This window comes from Limanda limanda, chromosome 20, assembly GCF_963576545.1.
Source record: "Limanda limanda chromosome 20, fLimLim1.1, whole genome shotgun sequence".
Classification (NCBI taxonomy): domain Eukaryota; kingdom Metazoa; phylum Chordata; class Actinopteri; order Pleuronectiformes; family Pleuronectidae; genus Limanda; species Limanda limanda.
This window is the reverse complement of record NC_083655.1, coordinates 8,572,209-8,595,653: the sequence shown is the minus strand read 5'-3', so window position 1 is coordinate 8,595,653 and position 23,445 is coordinate 8,572,209. Positions and strand designations below refer to the sequence as shown.

The following is a 23,445-nucleotide window of genomic DNA, read 5'->3' as shown; positions in this document are numbered from 1 at the left end:
TCTGTTGTTTTTTTTCCAGGAGGAGAAAGGAGAAGGCGAATCAGCCTGGCCTGCTTCAGAGTGGCGTTTCTTCTATCTTTTATGCAAACAGTGTGCAACTCAAGGGCTTTATGGGTCTGTGCCGGTCACGGTTAAAGAGACCTTTACAAATTACAGCTGACAAGTGAATACGCAAGAAGTCCGGAGGAAAAAGCTATTCTGCATCCATGCTGAGACACCTACAGAACACACCCACCGAGGCCCGGTGATCCAGTGAGCTCTCTGCAGCGCGCTAATTTCCACAAATCAGCCGAGGAATGACAAGCCTCAGCGAGATAACAAACAAGGTCATATAAACAAGCAATCCCTCTTTCACCTGTCGCGCACAACACCGGAGCGTGGCTTAGATAAAGTATCCCCGTGCTTTGATACACACACGGGCACACAGACACTCCATCACCGCGCTGCGCCCTCACACCCCCGCCGTGCTACTCAGCTCGGCAACAAATTGCACACGCACGCACACGTATCCATCACCGTCCCGATCCGCCACCCAGCTGAGACCAGGAGAGCAACCACACTGCACCTCGCTGCTCGGCCCAGCTGAGAGTTGCAATAATGTACAGTGTATAAACACACATGCATATAGACACTTTATGAATGCCTGCGTCCATCTGACATTCAGCCTACTCCGACCAGATGGCATCCATTTGAAGTAAATATGGATTAGCCTGTTCACCTCTGTGAGTGGAGACTGCTGTGGTTTTGCCGGCCGTAATGAAGGGTCATACACAGAACTCTGTAGAGTTGCAGCTGGCAGAAGGCTCACGTTTTATAACCTAGATGGAAACAGCTGCCATACAGACACGAATGTGCCTGGATCATAGACTGTATATAAAGATTGGACCATGCGTATCCACTTCCTCACACTACCCAGAAATTAAGCCAAGAAAAACCCCTGGATAGGAACGACGCCATTTTGCACATTAGGGTCAGTAGCGATTAGGAGGTGGAGCCAAAGTATGGTTCATCAGCAGTCTCAGCTGTCATTCATGATGTTTGACCCTGTTTAATAACATCAAGTCACTCCTTAAAACCACATCTTAAGGAATATCAAAAAACTAATGTCACTGACATGAAGGAGGTGGGGTTAATGGCCTATACTGCAGCAAGCCACCAGGGGGGCGATCAAGACACCTAAGCTTTGCAAGTTTGTAAATTAGAGCATGTTAACCTTTCCAAGTATAACAGGTAAGTTAAAATTATAGGCCTGAACAGAATTAGAAAATCTAATAGAAATGTATGCTTTATATGTTATAGTAAGCTATTGAAACCTGTTTGTAGTATTTGAAAAGTTTTCTAAACCAAATCAGGTAAAAAAAATATTTTTGTGGTACAAACACTGTTTCCCCTGCAGTTTTCTTAGTTGTCGTTGTTACTTTTTATTCATTAGCCGGACCCCAGCTCATTATCAGCAGTCCATTATTTATTTTTCCGTCGCTTTTGTTTGACTTTCTGTTACCTGAAGCTTTTTCTACACTTTAATTACTGCAAGAGGACTTAATTAAAAACTGTTAACTGTAATAATGACAACCAAAGTGTTTTCCAGGAAACCCATTTTGAAGGCATCAGTTGAAACTCTATTGAAAGACCCTGGTTCTTTTTTCATAAAACACAACAAACTGAAAAACAATAGACTTTGGAATTGGCATTTGTTGTGTAGTGAAAATGATTTCCACAATACAATTATTAGAGCTTCCACGAAAGCCAGTGAATAAATGAAATGAGCTTGTTTTGGAATTAATGTTTGTGGTCGTTCACCTCCCGTGACTCAGGTCTTCCTCCGCACACAAACTTTCCAGTCACCTCACATTACTTTTACTTTCTCACAGCGCACAATGGATTCTCTATGAGGGGTTAGCTCTAATCCTACGTTTAAACAGGAGGCAGCCTTGGACTTAAGAGTGGTGCTCGTGTTGTTTGTGTGCGTTTGTGTGTGTGTGTGTTTGTGCGTGTGTGTCTATGTGCCTCTGGTGTAAGCAGGGGCAGCCTTACGCCAGACAGACCGCTGCCAGAACACAGTAATCGCTGTGATGACAGAAAGAGGGATAACAAGCCATCAGATTTATTTCCATGGTCGTCCTAAGGGAAAGGATTAGTGGACATTGACAGGCCAGGATTTCATTCCTCAAAGGAGGGCAATTAATCCTGTGCTACAGCGGCCAAATTCAGTCCTGTAAAACCGGGCGAGATACATATTGTATGTACTCATAGAAAATTAGGAAGGCTAATCATCCCTTTCAACCTTACATGTAAACACCGCCTGTCTCGTTTCAGCCGAGCACCAGGAGTCAGTCCGTCCGATGCAGTTTTCCAATACGACTTCCACTGTTCTCACTCGCTTTGAATTACACCCGAACTTAGGAGGCCATGTCTGCTATAATCTCCCTCATGCAAACAATAACATGCTCAAATTAAAATAACATCCTGCGGCGGTCTATTACCCTCCCAGATTGTCACACCAACACAAACACAACATTATACAAAAGACACATAATTACACATTGTGCGTCGGCAGACACAAAGCAGACATGCCAACTGCCACAGCCCTGCTGGCCTGGAACACTAGCGGGGTTCTGTCTAATTAAGAAGTGTGGGATGTCGGGAGCAGGGCCCCTCCGAGTAAGACACCCCAACAGTCAGCCTCTGCAGCGGAGTCTTGCTGAATCATTAGTGCTGCTCTTTGGAAAGCTATTAAAAAACACACAACCGCTGTAGATCCATGCACACTACAGTCTAATCTGCAAACTCCCCCTTTATTCCTCTCTATCCCTCCCCTCACACGAGCAGATTTGCAAGATGTTTGTGTTGTTTTTTTTCCATTAAATGAGTGTGTCTGTGCTTGCGATGCCAAGAGCACTGAAAGAGAAATGACAGTCGGCCCGGGTAATTGACTTCTCAACAAGAGAGCACCTTTAATGGTGGAGGCAGGCGTTACAAGTCAGTGCAGACAGAAGGTAGCGTGAGGCAGGAGTATGACATGAGGAGTGGCTGGATGTGAGACACTTACCCCATAATGAGGCTGTTAATGTAGTCATTCCCGTCCATGTGGCCAAACTGGAAGTCTCTGGAGGTGCGAAACAAATCAGTGGCATGAGAAAGAGAAACGGTGCATCAAAAAAACAACACACAGTAAAATGAGCATCCCCCCTGTCCCCGTCTCTGAGGACTGCATAACCTAGAACAAACTGGGACACAAAAAAAACTCTGCACAATAGGACACAAATATGAAACCGCGCTGAATGGAAATCTTGTGTGCTCGCCGTGGGAAAGCCTGGGATCACTTCTGTCTATCCCCCAAAGCTCCGTCACAGGCGTCTCTCCGGCTTCTCCTCATCTTTTTCCAGCACAGGAAAAGACTCAGGTGATTTATCTAAACGATAAGGCAGGAGGAGGAATTCAATTTATATATATCTCATTGTACTTCACTGTGTCTGAGAGGAGTGCACTGTGGGAAAGAGTGAAGAGGAGGAGGGGGTTACACAAGTTCATGGAAGTCAGTGACTTCCTCTGAATAACTGATTACAGGGGCCTCTACATACAGAACATATCATGTTGAATCATAGCAGCATCTGTCCCCTGGGTGCTAAAGAGCAGAGCCGGTGATTATTTCAATGACGAGTCTGAACTATATTATAAATCTGTAATAATTCGCTGTCATGAGATATAAATTTTGTCAGCGATAGACTAGAGGAGTGCTTTATGAATGCAGACAACAGAGGCGCAGCCTGGGAATAAAGTTCATCAAAAAGTCAGCTTGTAACTTTCGCTGTGAAGATGGCGCCGCTGTGAGTTATGGATCAGAATTAGTTGGAAAATTATCAACATGCCAAAAGTGATGGAGGGGGATATGAGACTGAGGCAAACCAAAAATTCCATTTTACTTTATTATTAATACTTTGCCCATTCCATAACTCCCCCGTAAATCAATCCTCCCACTTCCTTGGCTGCTCGGCTCAGTTGGACAACAACAGTAGAAACTGACGGAAAGAATGTGAACCACATTTTTCTGTCAGTTGCTCGCAGAGTTTGCAACAAGAGGCGATTTTGTCGATGCATTAAAATGTTCCCCTTGGAAATGAGTAAGTGCCCAATTCATTTAACCCGACATTAACCCCTATAAGTTTATATTAACTCTTTACTCAGCTCTATTTTGATCCAACAACAGAAAAGGAGAAATATCTGGTCCTCCTGCTTCTCTATGTTCTGCAGCTGTTTTCTAACTTTGTCATGTGTTGCTGAGCGGATTAAACAATGATCAAAATTAGTTTGGGGCCATATGATCAAAGCAATAAGCTGAACCTCTGTAGAGATGAGGGGATATTATGAAAAATTTGTGCCACACACGTAGAAGATGCCAAAGACGATAACAACTTGGAAAGACAAGGCTTTTGTTGAGGAGGGTGGGAACTGGTGTCTGTTAACAAAAACATGTCATCTCCCTGAACTGTTTGTGTTATCTCTGAGAAAGTCTTGACACATTTGTGCAGACATTTTCCAGGGTTCATGTCTGAAAACGTCTACAGTCATTTGATCCATTGCTGTTATAAAACTATTCATTTCTGCAGATTTACAATATGCTGCTCCTGTACTCGCTGCTTTGAGTCAAGAATTATTCATGGGTGAGTCAAAGGTCTCGGTTTGTGATGACGCAGCTGAGGGGAATATTCCCCGATAAAGATTCATGTCCAGTCTTGTACCAACCGTCTGTGTGTTCACACGTTTGTTGCATCAACATCAAGACAGTAATGACTAGTTCAGAATTTCAGCCAAGTTCACACCCACCAACTGACAAAGTCTCACATACACACACAAGCACACACACGATTTGCATTCACCTCTTTGTCAAAAACGCTACAAATCGTGGGTGAGCTAAATACCACGACATTTATTACTGCATCAAACGGCGTCGGCTCATTCAAATGTCAGTCACCACCTATAATCTGTTTTCGACTGTGCTGCCTCCGCCCACCACCGGGGGCGACAGCCGAGTCGGGGACTTGTAATTTGAAGTACCGTTTAGGTGTGTCAGAAAACTGCAGGCGGCTCTGATCTCAGCAGGGATCTCAAACTCAAACGTCTTCCCAAAAAAAAAAAAGGAAGAAAGGAAAACAGGACGGGTGTAGTGTGACTGAGAGTGGCCTAATTGATGATAGGGATCTGTGTGATTCAATCAGTCCTAATGGGATCGCCTGCAGAGGAAGAAAACGCTTTGATCATCGCAGTTTGAGAGACAGAAATGTATCAGATGAACCAAAATGGTCAATGACGGGGAACAGCGAGGAATTGAAGCTCAATGCAATGAGGAGAATGTGACACATTCTTTTGTATTAATGCTTATGGGGGGGGGGAAAGCCTCTTGTTGTGTGTTGGACTCCCGGGGGAGATCAGGGATGTGGCTCACCTTCAGAGCAGCATCCTGGGATGTGATTTTGAATTCAAGCCACTACAGCAGAGCGCATGTTTGCTTTACTCTGGATTCTCCCGCTGAAGGACTGTGTTTACTAAATCATCCGGACCACTCACATCATCTCTTTGTCCCTTAAATGTCAGCCGGTAGAGAAAATAGCAGCGCCATAGTTACGAAAATAATCTAAATGCATTTCCACTTGGCGCCTTGTCAAATCAGGTCCTCTCCCGCAAGAGAGCAGGTCGAACAAGACGCTACAGAACATAAACATCTCATCTCCGATTGTTATTGCACTGCTGAAGCGCGAGAAAACAGGAAATTATGCATTAATACAAGCCGCGCTGACTTTTTGACTGACAGCTGAAAAGAACACCTATATTTGGAAGCTGACATTCTGCATAATTACCTTTCAACTGAACCTCAACAAAAACAGACGTGCCCTGACAAAGGCATGAAACCTGCCTGAGAACAGACAGGCAGTGCTCCCCAGCGAGTGCACCATCCCAGAATAAATGTATAAATTGGATATTCATCTTTGACCTCATCACGTATCCATGGCTTACCTGTTAAAATGCTCTCTGTACTCCTTCGCCACCCTCTGAATCAAGCTCTTTAATCTGAAAGCAAATGAGAAGACAGTGAAATACCACATGAGTCGGAGTCAAACCTTTTTTTAGCCGGGGGGGCTGCAATTTGTGTGGAAGATCCAAACAATGACGGCGCGTCTTATCTTTATCTGAAAGCCGTGCACTTGAGTACAACTATTGTGGCGGGTGTGGGAGTGTATGGGAGTAATCTACAAGGAGCCAGGCCTTTTAATTTCACTGCTCTTTGTACCTGCCACTCTCCTCTGTGGGGTCCTTCTCGTCGATGACCGCGATCGCCACCAATTTGCCTGGGGTGAGCAGACAGGGATTACAAATCACAAATCACACGCACAAAAAGAGGGTGAGGAGACAATGGGAGGCAGATAAGAGAATCCAGAGGAGACGCATCACCTCTCCACGGAAGAGGGGGGAGAAAGGAGGAGGCACAGAGGGCTCTTTATTCTTTCATCACTCAAACGGTGAACTCGCTTCGGCTTTTCAACTTGGCTGAACAGGAACAAGTGGTCACTTTCTGGTAGAGGAGCTATTTCGGTGCCACACAAAGCCCAAACCCACGACATGACAAATAGGGCCACTTAGATAAAAACAAAAAAACTTGCACAACTTAAAAGGTCTGTTGTTCAGACTTGCATGATTGGAGGCAAGAAACCCCTTGTTGCTTGGCTGGGAGTGCCAGTCTGCCCCCTGGTGGTCACTCATGGTGGTTATATAGAAAGGTTAATGTTAGGTGAAGACAGACGACAGCTTGGCATCATGAAGGGATAATATTTTACAAACATTTAAAGGGCAAGAGTGGAAAAGGAAGATGCTGTTAATCCTTGAAAGGATTAGAACTTCGATAAAGGGCAATATGTACCTCAACATGGTTTCATACCTTTGTGGTTAATGGGAATGAAGTAAAAAATGTTTATTTATAGTTTACTTGCTACATTTTTTCACTGAGATCAGTTAGAAGCCGTAATAGGAGCAACATTCTGATTGTCAGAGTATTAAATTTACTTGGCCAATTCTGATCTTTTCGCGATTGTAAAAATGATGTTATAAATACCAATAAACTACTGAAATGGATTTTCATTTCCATCTTTGCTCCACTCCTCTCCCGGCATTTCCTGTCTCCACTACTGCTGTCAAATTAATGCATAAACATGCCCAACAAAACTCATTTAAAAAAAGAAGATGTTCAGGACTCACTCCCGGTCTTGGACCAGGATCAGACTGAAGATCTTGCTGCTTGGTTTAACCTCAAGACACTTTTCTGAATCACTGAGTGCTCCAGAGCTTTATGCCCGTAAGCCTTGAAGCTCAACTTCTTCTGGTAAAAGCTTAAAGAAGGAGCTATTAGCTTTCGTGAAGAGATGTAATACAATTTACAAGGATGCAGGGAGAGTAGAGCACAGGAGGAGAGACACAAGGACTTGACGACCTCCGACAATGACTGAGGTTAAAAATGCAAGAACCATGTATTATTCCTTTTCCTCTGAAGTCTAAAAGTCACAGCACCTCAGGCATTTTTTATTCTATTGATCGTCTTATAAACCCTGTCATATTTAATCAGTGTGGATCCTCTATTGACTAAGATTTTAAACTTTTTAATTTAGAAAGTAAAGGAGATTATATCAAAGATCAAGGTTCCACTTCTTGGCCTTATGCCCCTTGTCCCAATCATAACTCTCCCAAAACACATTTATAGACATTATGTCTCACCTCAAACGATCATCTGCAGATATTAAACCTCCTAAATTCATCCCCAGCGTATTAGATGCCATCGCCCCCTGGTTTCTCACTGTAATTAAACTGTCACTATCCTCTGCTGGTGTCCCTGATGATTTAAAAAAACTGGCCCAGACATAGAATTTTAAAAGAGCTAGAGCAATAAAGACCTCATGTGATTAGACCTGTCTGCCGCCTTTGTTACAACCTCAGTACATTTCGAGACCGGGTTGGTTTATCCGTCATAAAGTGGTTCAACTTCTACTTATAACTGCCAATGTTTTTGTATTGATGTGCCTCAGGGCTCAGTTTTTGGGACCAATTGTTTTTTACGCTTAGCAAATAGGTTATAGGAATAAAACGACTTCCATTCTATGTTAATGACGCAGATATTTCCTGTGTAAAGTCTTAAAGCCCCATCAGCTGTCTGCCATAAAGGAAAGTCTAACTGTCATTAAAGCGTGGAAGTCTGCTCATTTCCGTCAGTTAAATCCAAATCAGCGTGTGATTCTCATCATTGGCCCGACAATGTTAAGGATATAGATTTAATTCCACACTTCTTTGATTCCAACTTCAATTTGGATATAACTGACAGGAACATATTGTAATCCTGCTTCTTCTATCATTTAAGGAATTTTATTCATGTTTGAGTTTCAGAAAGACCATCATACATGCTTTGACATTTACATGACTATTAACTAACTCATCACTGACATAATCTTATGGGTTTGCTTCTGAAAATGCTTTTATTTACCTTTTCCATTACTTTTTCTCCTTTATCCTCATTATCATCCATCAAACAACCTGCACATAATATATTTACTGAATTCTTCTCAATAATTTTCATACACCGGTCTTATTTTCTCTTCATATACTGTGTTAGCCAGCTGAATTTGTTGGATGACTATTTATTTATGTGTCTTGAGCAAGAGGTTGTTCATACTGTGACTATCAGAGACACTATCAATTCTCTGTCCCTGCAGAAAAGAAAGTAAGCAAAACTTTTATCCGTTCTTTCAATTGCAAATCCTTCACTATTTATCTCCACATACTTTAACATGGGTAGAAAGACTTCAAATGTGTGTGACGGGGCTTTTACAGCATTAAAATCCCAGAGTGAACAAAATCTGATACTTGATTGAAAAGCCCGTAGAGACGAGTCTTACACTGTTTGCACAAAGTCACTTTGATCGAAACTCTACCAAGTCATTTCGACAGACCGAAGCCTCAGACTCTGTCGTCTTTAATCAGTCAGACTCAATTAAGATGCTTTACTGACTATTTTATATTCACAACTACCCACACTTTGCAGTGAATTTGGCATAAATGGGTTAAAACTGAATGTAAGCAGCAACGAATGTAACCAATATCCAACCGTCGAGCACCACTGATCTCACTAAACTGCTCATAAAGAGGTAAAACACTGGAGCCAGCATTAGAAAGACCAGCTTTCTGTGCACACTGCATCAATTTACTGCTGTTTAAGAGACAGTTTGTATTTCAGTCCCGAGCTTAAATTTCCTGTGGGAGGAAAAGTGCACGTACATCTGAGCCAGTAGAGTAACACGGCCCATCTACAGGGGAATGAAAAGGCTTTTCTATCAAAGCCCCAATGCACATTTACATTTACTCATTTGATGGACGTACAATACTAAAGCTTCTCTACAGTAAAAGACCTTGAGGTAAATACCGTGGTGATACTGCTCAGTAGGAAACAGAGGAAGTGTTAGTTAGGAATGTAGAGTTGTTGGAGGTGTTATGAGGGGAAGTGCTCAGCGAAGAGACCCATACGGTAAAATGTTTGGTCGTTATTATGAAGTGACAATGAGGTAGACCGGATATTTGGGACTGGGAGGGTAAATATTAGGGAATGCATTATGAAAGAAAAAAGATGGGAATGGGCTGGATGAAGCAATCAAAATGAACACTGTAAGTGAAAAACCCAAAGAAATAACCCAAAAAAGGAAAATGCAAGTTCGGCAGAAAAGAACATATCATGGTTGACAAATATGATGCATACGCCACCTGTTTCTCCGAGCTCATAGAGCGTGAAGCCATCGATCTGCAGGTACCCTTGGAAGCGCTCCTTGTTCACCCACGATGACAAACTACCGTCCTCGTACTCTGCAACACGGGAGAGAAGGACTCTTTCAGGATGAGCACAAAACCAATGCCAATCGACATTCAGCACACAGCCCGTCTGTATTAAAAGCAACGCACAGCAGTGTATTGATAGACTGTAAAACTATCACAGCGGTTAGCACCTGTATGTTCTCCGGGGAATAAAGAGTGGGACACAAGCTGAGCATCCACAAACAGAGGTCAGCTTATTTTAACAGGAGGCTGCTTCTCAGGTAAGCAGCCAGGGAGGTTATTTATCAAGTAGGTGGTTGTCAAGAATGTTAAAAAACGAAATAAAGTAATTTCCATACACAGTAGATGCTGTCTTTTCTGGTACTACATAAACCCGTCTACAAAAAGGTGCATTATGGTTTGTAAATTACTCTCCGCGAGTACATACATTCACTCTCAGGGCACATTTTTGGCAGATTTTTACAGATTTGCCAAATGCATAATTCAACAGATGCATTAGGAAGAGAAAAAAACAAACACAAAACGTGCAAGAAATAAATAAGAAATAAAGTGAAATAACGGATTGTTTCCTGAATGTGAACCACATGTTGTTGCTCCCCTAACATCTGGAGGCAGAATGCAAACGGGAACCGGAGTCGGTCCCTGGGGGGAGATAAACAGGGTGTGGAGAAGCTGCTTAAACAACTCCGTGCCTCTCCGGCTGAGAGAGGCTACAGGATGATCATAATTGATGTCAAATGTAGCCGAGACCTCATTATGACGTGTTAATAAGTTATCACGACCTTTCTGCTACTATTACAGTAATTACAAGAACACTGATGACTTTTACATGGTTCTTAGGCTGCAGGGACCAGGAGGAGCCGAGAGCATTACACCAAACATGACAACCTGGAACACTCTTTTAAAACCCCAAGGTCGTAAGCTTATAGTAGTATTAAAATCAAAATGACCTTAATGCAATGCAATCTATTTCTCTAGGCTGCGGCTGCTGCTGAGTGAGGCAGAGCAGTGGAGTTGTTAAGGCTGCTGACTCAGTAAATCTGCTAGACATTCCAGAGCGTTCTTTCCACAGATGTTCTTGCTTTATAGACAGCGTGCAGCTGCCCCGACACGCTTCCCCCGAGCAGGCGAGAGAGAGCTGAAGGCCCCATACTGGGATGCTACAGCCTGATGAACCTCTGCAACCGACTGATCCGGCTTCACCTTGAAACAAATTAGAGCTGCTCTCTTCCCGGGCGCCGGGCTCGCAAACTCCACGCAGCCCAACAGGAGCCTGTCAGGCCCGAGTTCACGCAGCAGGAGGCGAGGGAGAAAGACGAGGGGCAGGAGGAGGAGGGAGGGAGAACAAACAGACAGTGGGCGGAGTGCGGATGATCCAGTGTCAGGAGTTTTGAGCGGTAGGGAGGAGGCAGCTCCGACACGTTTCACAGATGAAGGTTAATGGCACAGGAGACCTCAGAGACAGTGAGAAACGGAGAAGAAACAAAAAGAGGGAGAAACGTAGAGAGAAAGAGAGGGACGGGGGCGCCTTCATCAAAGTTAACTCAAACATTGCAAGTCTCCACAGATAGATCGATGTATTAAATAGAAATGGAAAGCCCAGAAAATGAGACACGATCTCCTGTCCCTTCAATTACTGCATCGAAGAAAGAGGTTAGGATATTTGCCACTGCCAATAAAAGTCGACCTGACCCGTATGAAAGGTTTATTCAACGCAACAACAAACAAGAATAATCCATCACATGTGACCAAAACAAACACAGCCAGCTGGCTAACTGACTTATGGCCAAGGTACAGGATGTGTACAAGTACATTGAAAGCTTGTTTGTAGGTTTCATCGGCAGCAGAGTCAGCATCAGGTTGAATGTTTGTCATAACATCCAAGTAAAGACTAACTAACACTTGTGACTAGTTCCTGTTTTTCATCCCCTTGTGTCACGCTGACCTCGTCGTCTTTGACGATTCAGAGAACCGTGAACACGGAGTGTGCCGTCACTAAATGTCACCTCTGTGTCATCACCTTCTTAAAGTGTGATCCCATTTTGTCATCACAAACGTGGCCTGTTCATTGGCCCGTCAGTTAACGGCTTCCAATTCACCCATGCAAAAAAGTTGTGCCTCACAGCTGCCTGCCATGTGTTTCCATACAAGGAGAGTCAAGGCCAAACCAGGAACCACAGAAACACAACCACCTTATGAGGGTCTCTTTTAACTTCTGTGTAATAACACCCGGAAACATGTTTGAAGGCAACTCTGCTGGCGAGTGGAGCATTTGCAAGAAGCATATTGTGTACTCTGACTTTCACCCTAATTATTTTCCTGCTTTTCTTGCAGCACAAACACGTGGCTCCGTAGCATTCGCTGCACACACAGTGATCAAAAAGATCTTGGCTCTTGAAGCACAATAACAGTGCAAACCTGTGTAGCAATATGAAACTGAGGATTTGAGAATTAAATATGTATGAGTCTGTGCTCTGTACCATATTTTAACAGCGCTCTTCAGAAGGAATGCCTGTGTTTGTGATGTGCACTAAACCAATCAAAGCTGAACAACAATATGTCAAATATCATTTTACACAAAGTGAGAGGCCGGATTTGGACAGTGGGGCTTTGATCGGTGGCAGGAAGTCTTTGACAAACACAACAAGACACATCTGAACATGAGGAGCAATAAATAAATGCTGAATATATAAACAAATATTCCGTAAAATACAGGAAATATGTAGTATTTTGATCATCTGATTATCTGTAGGTAGTAAAAGGTAGGTGATAAAAGTTGCTTATAATCTGGGAACTGCCAGCATCAGACGCTGGTAGATAAAAACAATATGTTTGTTATATGTATATGAAGTATAAAACATCAGTGTGTCATAATACTGCGTCATTGAGCACAGATGCAAATGCGTTCAGGCAACGAACATTTGATAAAGGGTTTCTAAGATAGAACATCATGCAAAGGGAGTGTAATGAAAAATACCACATAAGGTGCCTAAGCTTTACTTATTTCCTAATCCAACATCCAGACAGCTGATTTTCACTGAGACCAGTCATCTGACAAACGAGGCACAGCACAGCTGGACTAAAGCCAGAGGCTGCAGACCACAGATGGTGTAAAAGGAAGTCAAACTACTTTCTCTGGCGCAGAGTGGAAACATTTCTTATCCCATCATTGGAGGTAAGAGCTTAATGAGCTCCAGTCTGATTATTTTTGCCTACAATTCCACATAAGTGCTTTGCTTCTCCAATTTCTAGGGGCTTGAAAGGAGGGAAAGGAGGAATCCAGCGTGTGAGGAAGGGCACAGCCGTGTCATTTCGCCGCGCTGCTCCCCTTCTCAGTCCTTGACAAGCTTAATACGCTGTCACCATGGCAATGCAAGACATTTACCACATCCTCCGTATCAGGGTCCTGGAGGACTCTGCAGAGAGTGGAGTTTTTGTCATTAAAGTCTACTGTGGCGAGCCTCGCCTGCTGCAGTTCTGGTGCAGGAAGCCCGCCTTCCGTAATGGCGAGGTGGACCAGACAGAGGTGAACTGGGAGGCGGCGGGGGAGATTTATTTTGTTCTCCAGGTTCTACAACGTGCTCCCAACCTACACAACAGCCATTACTGGGGGCCCTTTGTGTTGGCACTGTGCCTCGACGCTCTTGACTTCCGCTTCCGCCTCCCGTCTCAGGCCCACAGCGACAGCAGCATACAAGACCTCATGGGAGAATGTGGTGAACTCACGTTGTTGCGGTGAAGAGCTTTGAATTGGACAACAGAGGAGAAGTTGCTCCTCTAAACCTCATATGTCAAGAATGATTTTTTGGATAATGCTTGACGGCTGCTTCAGGGATTCATTTCTTGGCTTTGTCTGCCTCTATAAACAGCTCCGGCTCTACTCTGGTTTCTCTGGACTTAACTGTGGTCTATCACGCCCACGCTTGGCCAGTCCATCCACCCTGGGTTGCTATGTGAGTCCGCCCAAAGACTAACCACCACAACATCCCTGGACTCACCGCACACACAATAGTGGGCAGAGCCCTGTGTGCTTTATGATGGGCCAGGCACACCACAACTCAGTGTGGTGAGGAAGATGAAAGACGAGCGGCGGGGCTGGGAACACTGAAGTAACACAGCTCCAGTTACAGGAGAAGAGAAGAGACGGAGGAAACAGTGGATGGTATTGCACCCTGCTGGCCACAGAAACTAACTTTTATGCCAGAATAATTGGAGAAAAACACCTAGAAAATAGCAGTACACAAAATTCTAGATGTTTCAACACGAGCATCAGAAACAAATACTTCTGAAAATGCTGTGGCAGGTACGCAAATCTATGCAATGGTGTGATACCCAGATAAAACTGCAATTTTCTTTTCCCAGCAGTTTCTCTATAATGCCACTGGAAGGCAGTTTTTATTAGAGCAGGGAATAACAAGAATAAGTGATTGCTGACATTTAATCTTTGTCAGCATCTCACAATAAAAAGTCACACAAGTAGAAGGAGGGGGTCGCACATAGGGTGGCAGATTACAACACTAGTGTGACGCAATGGCAGCAATCATCACTTCCATACAGGGCTGGTGGTATAAAACACTGCATCAGCCCTGACACCACGTCCAGGTATCAGAATCTGTATCTGGAAAATGTTATTGGAACATCTCGGCACAATACTCACCATCATAGGTGAAGTGGGCTCCGTCCTTAAAGACCACAACAGTAGGAAGTTCTGGCAAAGTTACCGACTGGTGAAAGAAATTAAAAAAAACTTTTAAAACCATGAATCAGTGTCACAGTTTGAATGTGTTTTCATGTTTATGATATGATTTAATACAACAGATTACAAATGATGACAAAAACATGCAACTCTCCACAAATAATTCCAACATATTTTCAAAGAGGAGGCAGTTTTACCTCTGGCAAGACTTCCTCTGAGGCGGAGAAGAAGTAAGTGTAGACAATGAGCTCAGAGGCGACATCGTTGTACTTCTCCTGCAAGGGCAAACAGGTCGTTCAGCAGTTACACAACGACTTCCAATAAATCAGTGTTGCAACAGTTGTAAAAGCCGAGTCACTGCGATTTTTAAATACGTTACAAGAGCAGTGCTTTTATCACTCAATCAATACACAGTTTTAAAAGTGAGGGTGCTCTGAAGACGTGCGGGTGCTTAGGATAAAAGAGCCATAATGAAATGTGTGTGCGTGGTGTAAATGCTGCTCACTTTGAGGGGGGACTCCCCCCCGACGTACAGGAAGAGCACATCATGTCGCTTCATCATGTGTTCAAACATCTGCTTGCTGGGAAGTGGTCGGACGGCTGGCCTGGAGGAATTAAATCCACAAAGGTTAGTTTATCTTAAATCACTTTTCAAATTAAAAGTAAAGACAGCACACAAGTTGTACAGCAACATCATAAATAGTGTGTGAAGTCCATTTGTGTGCTGCTGGCGCCCCCCAGTGGGGATTTCACAACCTTGCATCCCTGGACTCAAATCAGAGCCAAGCTTTTGAACAACCCCTTTGTCACGGATCGAGCTTGATTTCCCTCAAGGAGGGGGAAATCTGTTGGGCTCAGTTGATACAGTGGCTTAAACTGGAGCATCAGAGGCAGAAATCCACTGAGCTAAGAAACAAATATGGCCGGCGTCAATACAGCTCACTTGGACGTGTCTCAAAGAGACGTCTTCCTGGGAAATGGGGGAAGTTCCACTAATTTGGCTCGTGTCCTGTCCTTTCTGTTTGAAGTGGAGGCTGAACTGAAGTGTGACTTACCCCGACACCCTGTTCGCAAACTCCACAATGTCGTCTTTTGTCCTTGGTCCCTTGTAGTTGTAGGCGAGATCGCCCTTTAACCTGAGACAGGAAGAAAACAAGAGAGAGAGGCTGATGATTTCACTCTAAAATCATTCGGTACCATTTACTTTTCTCTGCAACCATATCCTGCAGATTGACGACGGGTTCATCGTTTGATTAATCGTTTAATCAGGCAAACACTTGAAGCTTCCTGCTTCTCAAAGACAAACATTTACTGATTTATATACCACCAAGTGGCCACTTTCCTAGTTCCTGACTCTGGGTAGGATCCCACTTCCACCAGAACAACCTGAATTATTCGTAGCTTGGATTTAACGAGGTGCTGGACTCGTTCCTCAGAGACTCTCGCTCATTTGTCAGCTGCACATTCATGCAGTGAATTTCCGGTTCCACCACATCCCAACGGTGCTCTGCAGATGTGGTCTCACAGGCTGTGGCATTCAAACCGTGTTCAGTCGGTATTAAGAAGCCTTTGGCACGCTAAGAAAATGTTCCCCACACCAACACCAGCCTGAAAGGCATCAGGCAGGTCTAAGGATTAATAGGATCTGCATGCTGCAGAAGAAATTGAGATTTCTTCAAGTGTATTTAAGTGGCCTCGGGATTTATCATTGTAAACTGAATATCAAAAATATGACACGTAGCTTGTTAGCAGAGATCGATCAATACGTCAGTTGGCCTTTCAGACATATTGCTGCTGGCGTTTCTGTTCTGCCAATATGAAAACTTGCGCCTTATGCCTTTATCAGTTGGCTCTTCATGTTAGAGACATTTTAAACATTTGTAGATAAATGTAATTGACAGATGAATCAATAATTTGAATAATCACTAGTTGCGGACAAGTCTGCCAAAGACAGAACTAGTCTTTCTTGACATGTGAGCACAGCTATGACAAGATGTCTGTTACAAGAGGTTCTGGTGAAACAGCAAATCCATAAAGAAAAGGTTGTTTTCAACTTCATTGAAATAGTTACAGCTCAAATGAATAAAAACAAAAACAGAAAGACTAACGACTTTCTCTAAATGAGATCCAGCTGAGGAAAGTGCCGCAGTCAAGCTCCTCTACAACAAGCAGAATGCATTAAGGTTTCTAAGGTTGCATCAGCCCACAGGGTTTTATGAACTCAGGGGGAAACAGAACTCTAAATCAAGTCCCCCTCTCTCACCGGGGGAGGTCTCGCTCTCTCCGATGGATGTTTCATCACTCGCTTGGTTTAATGTTATGAACCCTGCCGTGATCCCAAATGAACGTGATGAAACCAAACGGGGGGGGGAGCCCATTATGGCAGCGTGAAGACAAATGATTGTGCTTCAGAGATATGAAGCAAACTCTGTATGTGTCGAGTGAAATTATCATTTGTCTCAAGTCAACATGAGCTTCGCTGCCGAGCAGCTGGCATCCACCGAAATTCATTCATTTCACAAGAAGCAACGTCACTCGCCCCTCAAGAAACAATTTGTAATAAGTTACAGGAGGAGGATTAACTGAGAGAGTTCACAGTTGGAGAAAGAAATCACACAGACTTCAACTGATGATCCGTAAATCACAAGATAAATGAAGGTGAGACACGACTGTGAAAAGTCAAACCTGAACATCAGGAGAATGGTATTTTAAACAGTTTATCACCACAGGCATGCATCAATTACAGCATCTGAGAGTGACAGAGTTTATCAAATTAAAGTGGTGCAAACACACTTAGTCACTCAGGTATGACTTCAGGAAAACGCAACAACACCTTAATCCCTCGTGAATCAAGTCACTGAGGAGCATCTAAACAGGTCGAAGCTCGAGGGAAACAATGCAGCCGAGGGGAGAAGGATCTCCGTAATAACACAATACAGAGTTAAATAAAGACACTTGAGGGGGCAGAGTAAGAGCTGCAGTAAAACACGTTACAATATAATGTGATGTATTACAAAGCTTAAATAAAAACGTACAACCTCGATAGTGACTCATAAGTCAGAACGGCTTTTATTGTGCGATTTGATGAGTAGGATGTGATGTGTATTTTAGATGTCTTGTTAATAGCTCTCCTAGGTACAGTGTCTTTGAGCTTTCTTAAAAGCACCATATAAATCGAATGTTTTATCATTAGTGTTATAATTAACTTTACAGAGATAAGTTCATCAGCAGAAATTATCAAAGGGGAAAAATGTCTGAAACATAGCGTGAAAAATACGTAAAAAACGCATAAAAAAACATTCAAACTAGTTACCGTTTAACTTTGTTATTTTTATGAGTTTGCAAAAATTCCACTTCAAACAAAGTAGACCGAGAAATCATTTGTACCAAACTTTAAAAAGGTGACACTTACAGCTTTATCGTGGGGTAACCACGGACGCCGAACTCCGACGCCATCCCTGCAACGCAGACAAGAAACATATCAGCTCGAAGGAAAAGTGAGAAACATTTCCCTCTTCAAAAGGTTTTACATTATCCTCATGATACTTCCTAGAGGGTTCAGAATATTTTAAACGTTTTTGAAATGTTTCTTTCCAATTGATAGATTCTCATGTCACTGAAGAAAATATTAAGCTGGAGTGAGTAACTACTTAGATTTGGTTAAACATTGAACTATTTCTTTAAATGCACAGTGGAATATAACTAAGGTCAATCAATGAATGATTCTTACATTTGTACCAGCACTAGGCCTTTACATAGAGATCATCATAACAGACATTAAACTTCCTTATTGTTTACTAACCAGAGTATGCAGTGGCATCCATCTTTCCCACGTGCACCGGCGACCCAGAGCTTTTCAGCTCCATTCCCACGTCGTTCCATACTGGCTCTAGCTTTTTACAGTAACCACACCACGGAGCATAGAACTGGAACAGAGCAGGAGAAGAAAAAACTCTTTAGATCGTGTACAAGACTTTAAAATCACACAATCCTACTAAACAGCTGCAGAGTTTGCTGATGAGAATGGAAAATTACCACTTTCATATTCCCCATGCCTCATCAGTGTTACCAAGAGGAATGTTTAAAATATTGAAATGAGCTTTAACCATCTGAAGTTGTGAAGTTACTCATAAGTGGCGATATAAAGCAAAACCTGCTCAGTGCAGGATTTGATTCTGAATTCCTCTCATAGTGGATTCAGCCTTAGATTTGCAAATAAGGGCCCAGACATCACACTGTTATAAACCCGCCCGAGCCCCCTGGCTTTGCCCGGCACGCATGACTTCTCATCCACTAATCACAAACACAGAGCACAGTCTGCACACCCTCCGCCGCCCCCGCCTTCCCACAGCCCAGCCCGACTGCTGCCACTTCCGCAAGGGATGATGTGGACAGTGGTGCACTGGGCATGAAGTAAAGCACAGCTGAATAGACCCAGACGGGAGGTTTTTTCCCCCCGTCTGTGAGTTTGAGGGTGTGTGTGTGTGTCTGTGTGTGTGTGTGCGTGTATGTCCCCGACTTACATCGACCAGCCAGATGTCGTTCACTCTCGTCTCTTTAAATCTGTTCAAAAGAAGAAGAAAAAAATAGGATTAAATGGCAGTTTTGATCTTTTACTAGACAAAGTTAATCGTGTGATTTATGCAGATGCCTGCTACTTCAAAAAATAATTATGTCGCAATTACTGTTTCCGCTTTGTGCCTGTAAAACACGATTATCGCTGATTCTGCTCGTTATTGAATCAATTAATTGTTTTGTCAATAAAATGTCAGGAAATACAGAAAACAGTGTCAATTCCATTTGTTCTGAGTCCATGGTGAATCTCCCTGAATCATGCTTTATGACATCTAACAAAACTAACTTTTAAACTCTTTAAAAAAAGAGTTTAGATTCTCAAAGACCTTTTTTTCCAGAAGCTCAGAGAAACTTCCAACTGGACAGAGATCATTCTGGAGTCGTAAGGTTCAGGAACTTAAAGAACTAAAATGATTATTTGATGATAAAAATAGGTTCAGCTCATTAGTGATTCATCAGATCAAATCAGAAGTTCCCACAAACACAAATATACACAAGAGACGTAACCTTCGGAGACTCTCCACCACAGATATCTTATTAAAGGCCACAGTGCTTTAGGAAACCTGAGCTGAAATCCAAACTACCCGCTCCTTCTTTTTACAGTCGTACATTTACTCAAATACTGCAGTACAAGTCAGAAAATGTACATGTTTGGCTTCTTTGTGCTGCTATTACATTAGAGTTCTGTCAGGCCCAATGTACATGTCACTGCACTAAATTAATCTCAAAGGCATAGAAATAAAAACATAAAACGCCTCCATATTGCCATTGAATATATCATGTAATGTCGGGGTTTGTGGACATTAGGATGACACCACAGGAGCAGGATGAAGGCATTTTACTGACTGAGTGTTGTGTTGACTCAAACACTTCACCCACCCACTTTCTGGGGTGAACTGTCCCTTTAACAAAGTGCAACATCCTCTGTTCTTAACCCTCAACAAGAGGGAGGAAAAACTACCAACGACAACGATTAACAGGGGAATAAAACAATGTAGAGGGCGGACCCATACGCCATGTGTAACTGAAAACATACACAAAATAACAGTATTTACAGTTGATTGATTAATAAGAAGCAGTTTGTAGCATAACGGAAAAGTGTGTCGATGTTTAAAGTATTTGTACAGAAGTAAATGTCCGATAGAGATGAAGGGAGCAAAGACAGATGCATTGAGGAGGTATTGTCAGTAATGGTGGAGTATGTACAGTAGATGTGTTAGTGTCTTGTTGTAATCATAGTCCAGGATCAGCTGCCACCATGATGATGATGATTCACCATGATGATGATGATGATGATGATCCACCATGATGGATCAGGAAGGTTCATGTCTCAACCTTAATCTCTTCTGATAAATAAAGGGTCGTATTCTTTATAGAATTTAAGTTGCTTCTTGGTCCTTTGCTTCCAAAGAGCCATGATATCACATCCTGTCATTTCATCACATGGTATTTTTCCATTTATAAACCACATGTGTCTCTTTCCCGTAGTAAAAACAGCTGGATTTAAATCATCATCATCATCATTCTGCAGGGAGCTTAACAATAAACTGGAGCAGCTCCATTGAAGACTACGTCACTTACGTATCATCCAGATCCTCCACGAACGCCAGCACCGCAGAGAAGAGCAGGGCCGCAGCGACTGTGACGTGAAGAGGACAGAGACACGGAAACAGGAAGAGAGGGACAGACACCGTGAGTTCCGGGATGTGGACCGGACATTTTGATGTTTCCTCCCCCGGAGCCTGAAGCCCCATGACCGGGGAGCATCACCGGGTAACAGCGGCTCGGTCCCCGGGTATCTGACGGAGCCTGTGGCCGCTGGACCCTCCTCCCTCCCTCCCTCCCTCCGCACTACTGTCCACCAGCAGCCGCCATTAATGGACGGAATGAACAACAACAACCCTCGGAAGATAAAGATGGAGGAGGAGAGAAGAGAGGGAAAGTGAACGTACCTCCACACGCCAGAGAAAGTCTCCCAGCTGCCATCGCTCCGTCTGCAAACACAGAGCAGGAAGTGCTGGGGCTGCGCATGCGCAAAGAGAGGAAGGGGGGGGGGTCACACAGCCTCCAGCGCCCACACCGCAGCTGCACGAGTTTTTATTTCATTTTTTAAATCCATAAGAGGAACTAGGTTTATTCCTTTAAAACACACGCAGCAAAGTGATTTACGTCAAGTGGTGATGGATTGGGATTAATACTAGATTTATTTTGTTTATGTAGCTTATTTTATTTTTATTTGTTTATTGATGTAAACTGGGGGGAAATATGAATATGTTTATTTGTTTGTTTCATCCATTTAATTGGTAAATGAGAAGAACTGTTAGCGATTTTTTTCAATGCAAACAAGCACATGTTTGTAGTACTTTCACTTTTGTTTTACTGTAAATACTTCTATCATACTATAACAACTGCCATTTACTACATTACATTACTTTCCATTCAGTAATTTGAGAAAGTATTTTTGGATTCAAATCCTTTACTCTCCTCCTATGCCTTATGATTGCACTGTGTACTATGCTTTGAGTACTTAATATGTTGTGTACTTGTAAGTTCTGTCTACTTGTATGTTTAAGCGGGGATCAGATAAAAGCAGCATTTCAACATGTCGATGTCCTGCACATATGGCAGAATTGACAATTAAGTTAACTTTGATAATTTCAAATAAAATAAGTGTTTGTTTTTTTATTTGGTGTTTTTACTGTGAATGTGTGTCACTGACCTCACCACAGCTTTTATCTGTAACATACAGGACTGTCTCAGAAAATTAGAATATTGTGATAAAGTTCTTTATTTTCTGTAATGCAATTAAAAAAACAAAAATGTCATGCATTCTGGATTCATTACAAATCAACTGAAATATTGCAAGCCTTTTATTCTTTTAATATTGCTGATTATGGCTTACAGCTTAAGAAAACTCAAATATCCTATCTCTAAATATTAGAATATCATGAAAAAGTATACTAGTAGGGTATTCAACTAATCACTTGAATCGTCTAATTAACTCGAAACACCTGCAAGGGTTTCCTGAGCCTTGAAAAACACTCAGCTTGGTTCAGTAAACTAAATCACAAGTATGGGGAAGACTGCTGATCTGACTGCTGTCCAGAGGACCATCATTGACACCCTCCATCAGGAGGGTAAGACACAAAAAGAAATTTCTCAAAGAGCAAGCTGTTCACAGAGTGCAGTTTCAAAGCACATCCACAAAAAGTCTGTTGGAAGGGGGAAATGTGGCAGGAAAAGCTGCACAACCAAGAGAGATGACCGCAGCCTTAACCGCATTGTGAAGAAGGGTCGCTTCCAGAATTTGGGGGAGCTTCAAAGACAGTGGACTGAAGCTGGAGTCCAGGTATCAAAAGCCACTGTTCACAGACGTGTCCGGGAAATGGGCTACAATAGCCGTATTCCCATGGTCAAGCCACTTCTGAACTCAAGACAACGGAAGAAGCGTCTGACTTGGGCTATGGAAAAGAAGCACTGGGCAGTTGCAGAGTGGTCCAAAGTCCTCTTTTCAGACGAAAGCAAGTGTTGTATTTCATTTGGAAGTCAAGGCGCCAGAGTCTGGAGAAAGGCTGGAGAGGAGCAAAATCCAAGTTGCTTGAAATCCAGTGTGAAGTTCCCACAGTCAGTGATGGTTTGGGGAGCCATGTCAGCTGCTGGTGTTGGTCCACTGTGTTTCATCAAGTCCAGAGTAAATGCAGCTGTGTACCAAGAGATTTTAGAGCACTACATGCCGTCTGCTGAAAAGCTCTATGGAGATGAGGATTTCATTTTCCAGCATGATCTGGCACCTGCCCACAGTGCCAAAACCACCAGTAACTGGTGTACTGACCATGGCATTACTGTCCTCGATTGGCCTGCCAATTCCCCTGACCTGAACCCCATAGAGAATTTGTGGGGTATTATGAAGAAGAAGCTGAAAGACACCAGACCCAACAATGCAAATGAGCTAAAGGCCGCTGTTGAAGCATCCTGGGCATCCATAAACCCTAAGCAATGCCACAGGCTGATTGCCTCCATGCCCCGCCGCATTGATGCAGTTATCCGTGCAAAAGGATTCCCAACCAAGTACTGAGTGCATTAATGGACATTTTCAAATGTTTGATTTTGTTTTGCTGTTATAAATCTTTTTTTTACTTGGTCTGAGGAAATATTCTAATTTTGAGATAGGATTTTTGAGTTTTCTTAAGCTGTAAGCCATTATCAGCAATATTAAAAGAATAAAAGGCTTGCAATATTTCAGTTGATTTGTAATGAATCCAGAATGCATGACATTTTTGTTTTTTTAATTGCATTACAGAAAATAAAGAACT

The 23,445-nt window shown here is 42.9% G+C and overlaps 1 protein-coding gene across 1 annotated transcript in view; it reads right to left on the bottom strand.

Annotated features, from left to right (window-relative positions):
• Positions 1-21,148, bottom strand: part of LOC133026670 (protein disulfide-isomerase TMX3-like) — a 31,141-nt gene extending 9,993 nt beyond the window's left edge. Inside the window, exons 1-13 of the mRNA XM_061093590.1 lie at positions 21,085-21,148; positions 20,714-20,771; positions 19,081-19,120; positions 18,360-18,483; positions 17,970-18,015; positions 15,613-15,693; positions 15,063-15,162; positions 14,755-14,832; positions 14,519-14,585; positions 9,793-9,891; positions 6,287-6,344; positions 6,013-6,066; positions 3,050-3,106 (exon numbers count right to left, since the gene is read on the bottom strand). Coding sequence (XP_060949573.1) covers positions 3,050-3,106; positions 6,013-6,066; positions 6,287-6,344; positions 9,793-9,891; positions 14,519-14,585; positions 14,755-14,832; positions 15,063-15,162; positions 15,613-15,693; positions 17,970-18,015; positions 18,360-18,483; positions 19,081-19,120; positions 20,714-20,771; positions 21,085-21,118 — 896 coding nt within the window. The 5' untranslated portion in view covers positions 21,119-21,148. The remainder of the gene's footprint in view (positions 1-3,049; positions 3,107-6,012; positions 6,067-6,286; positions 6,345-9,792; positions 9,892-14,518; positions 14,586-14,754; positions 14,833-15,062; positions 15,163-15,612; positions 15,694-17,969; positions 18,016-18,359; positions 18,484-19,080; positions 19,121-20,713; positions 20,772-21,084) is intronic.
• Positions 21,149-23,445: the final 2,297 nt, after the last annotated feature.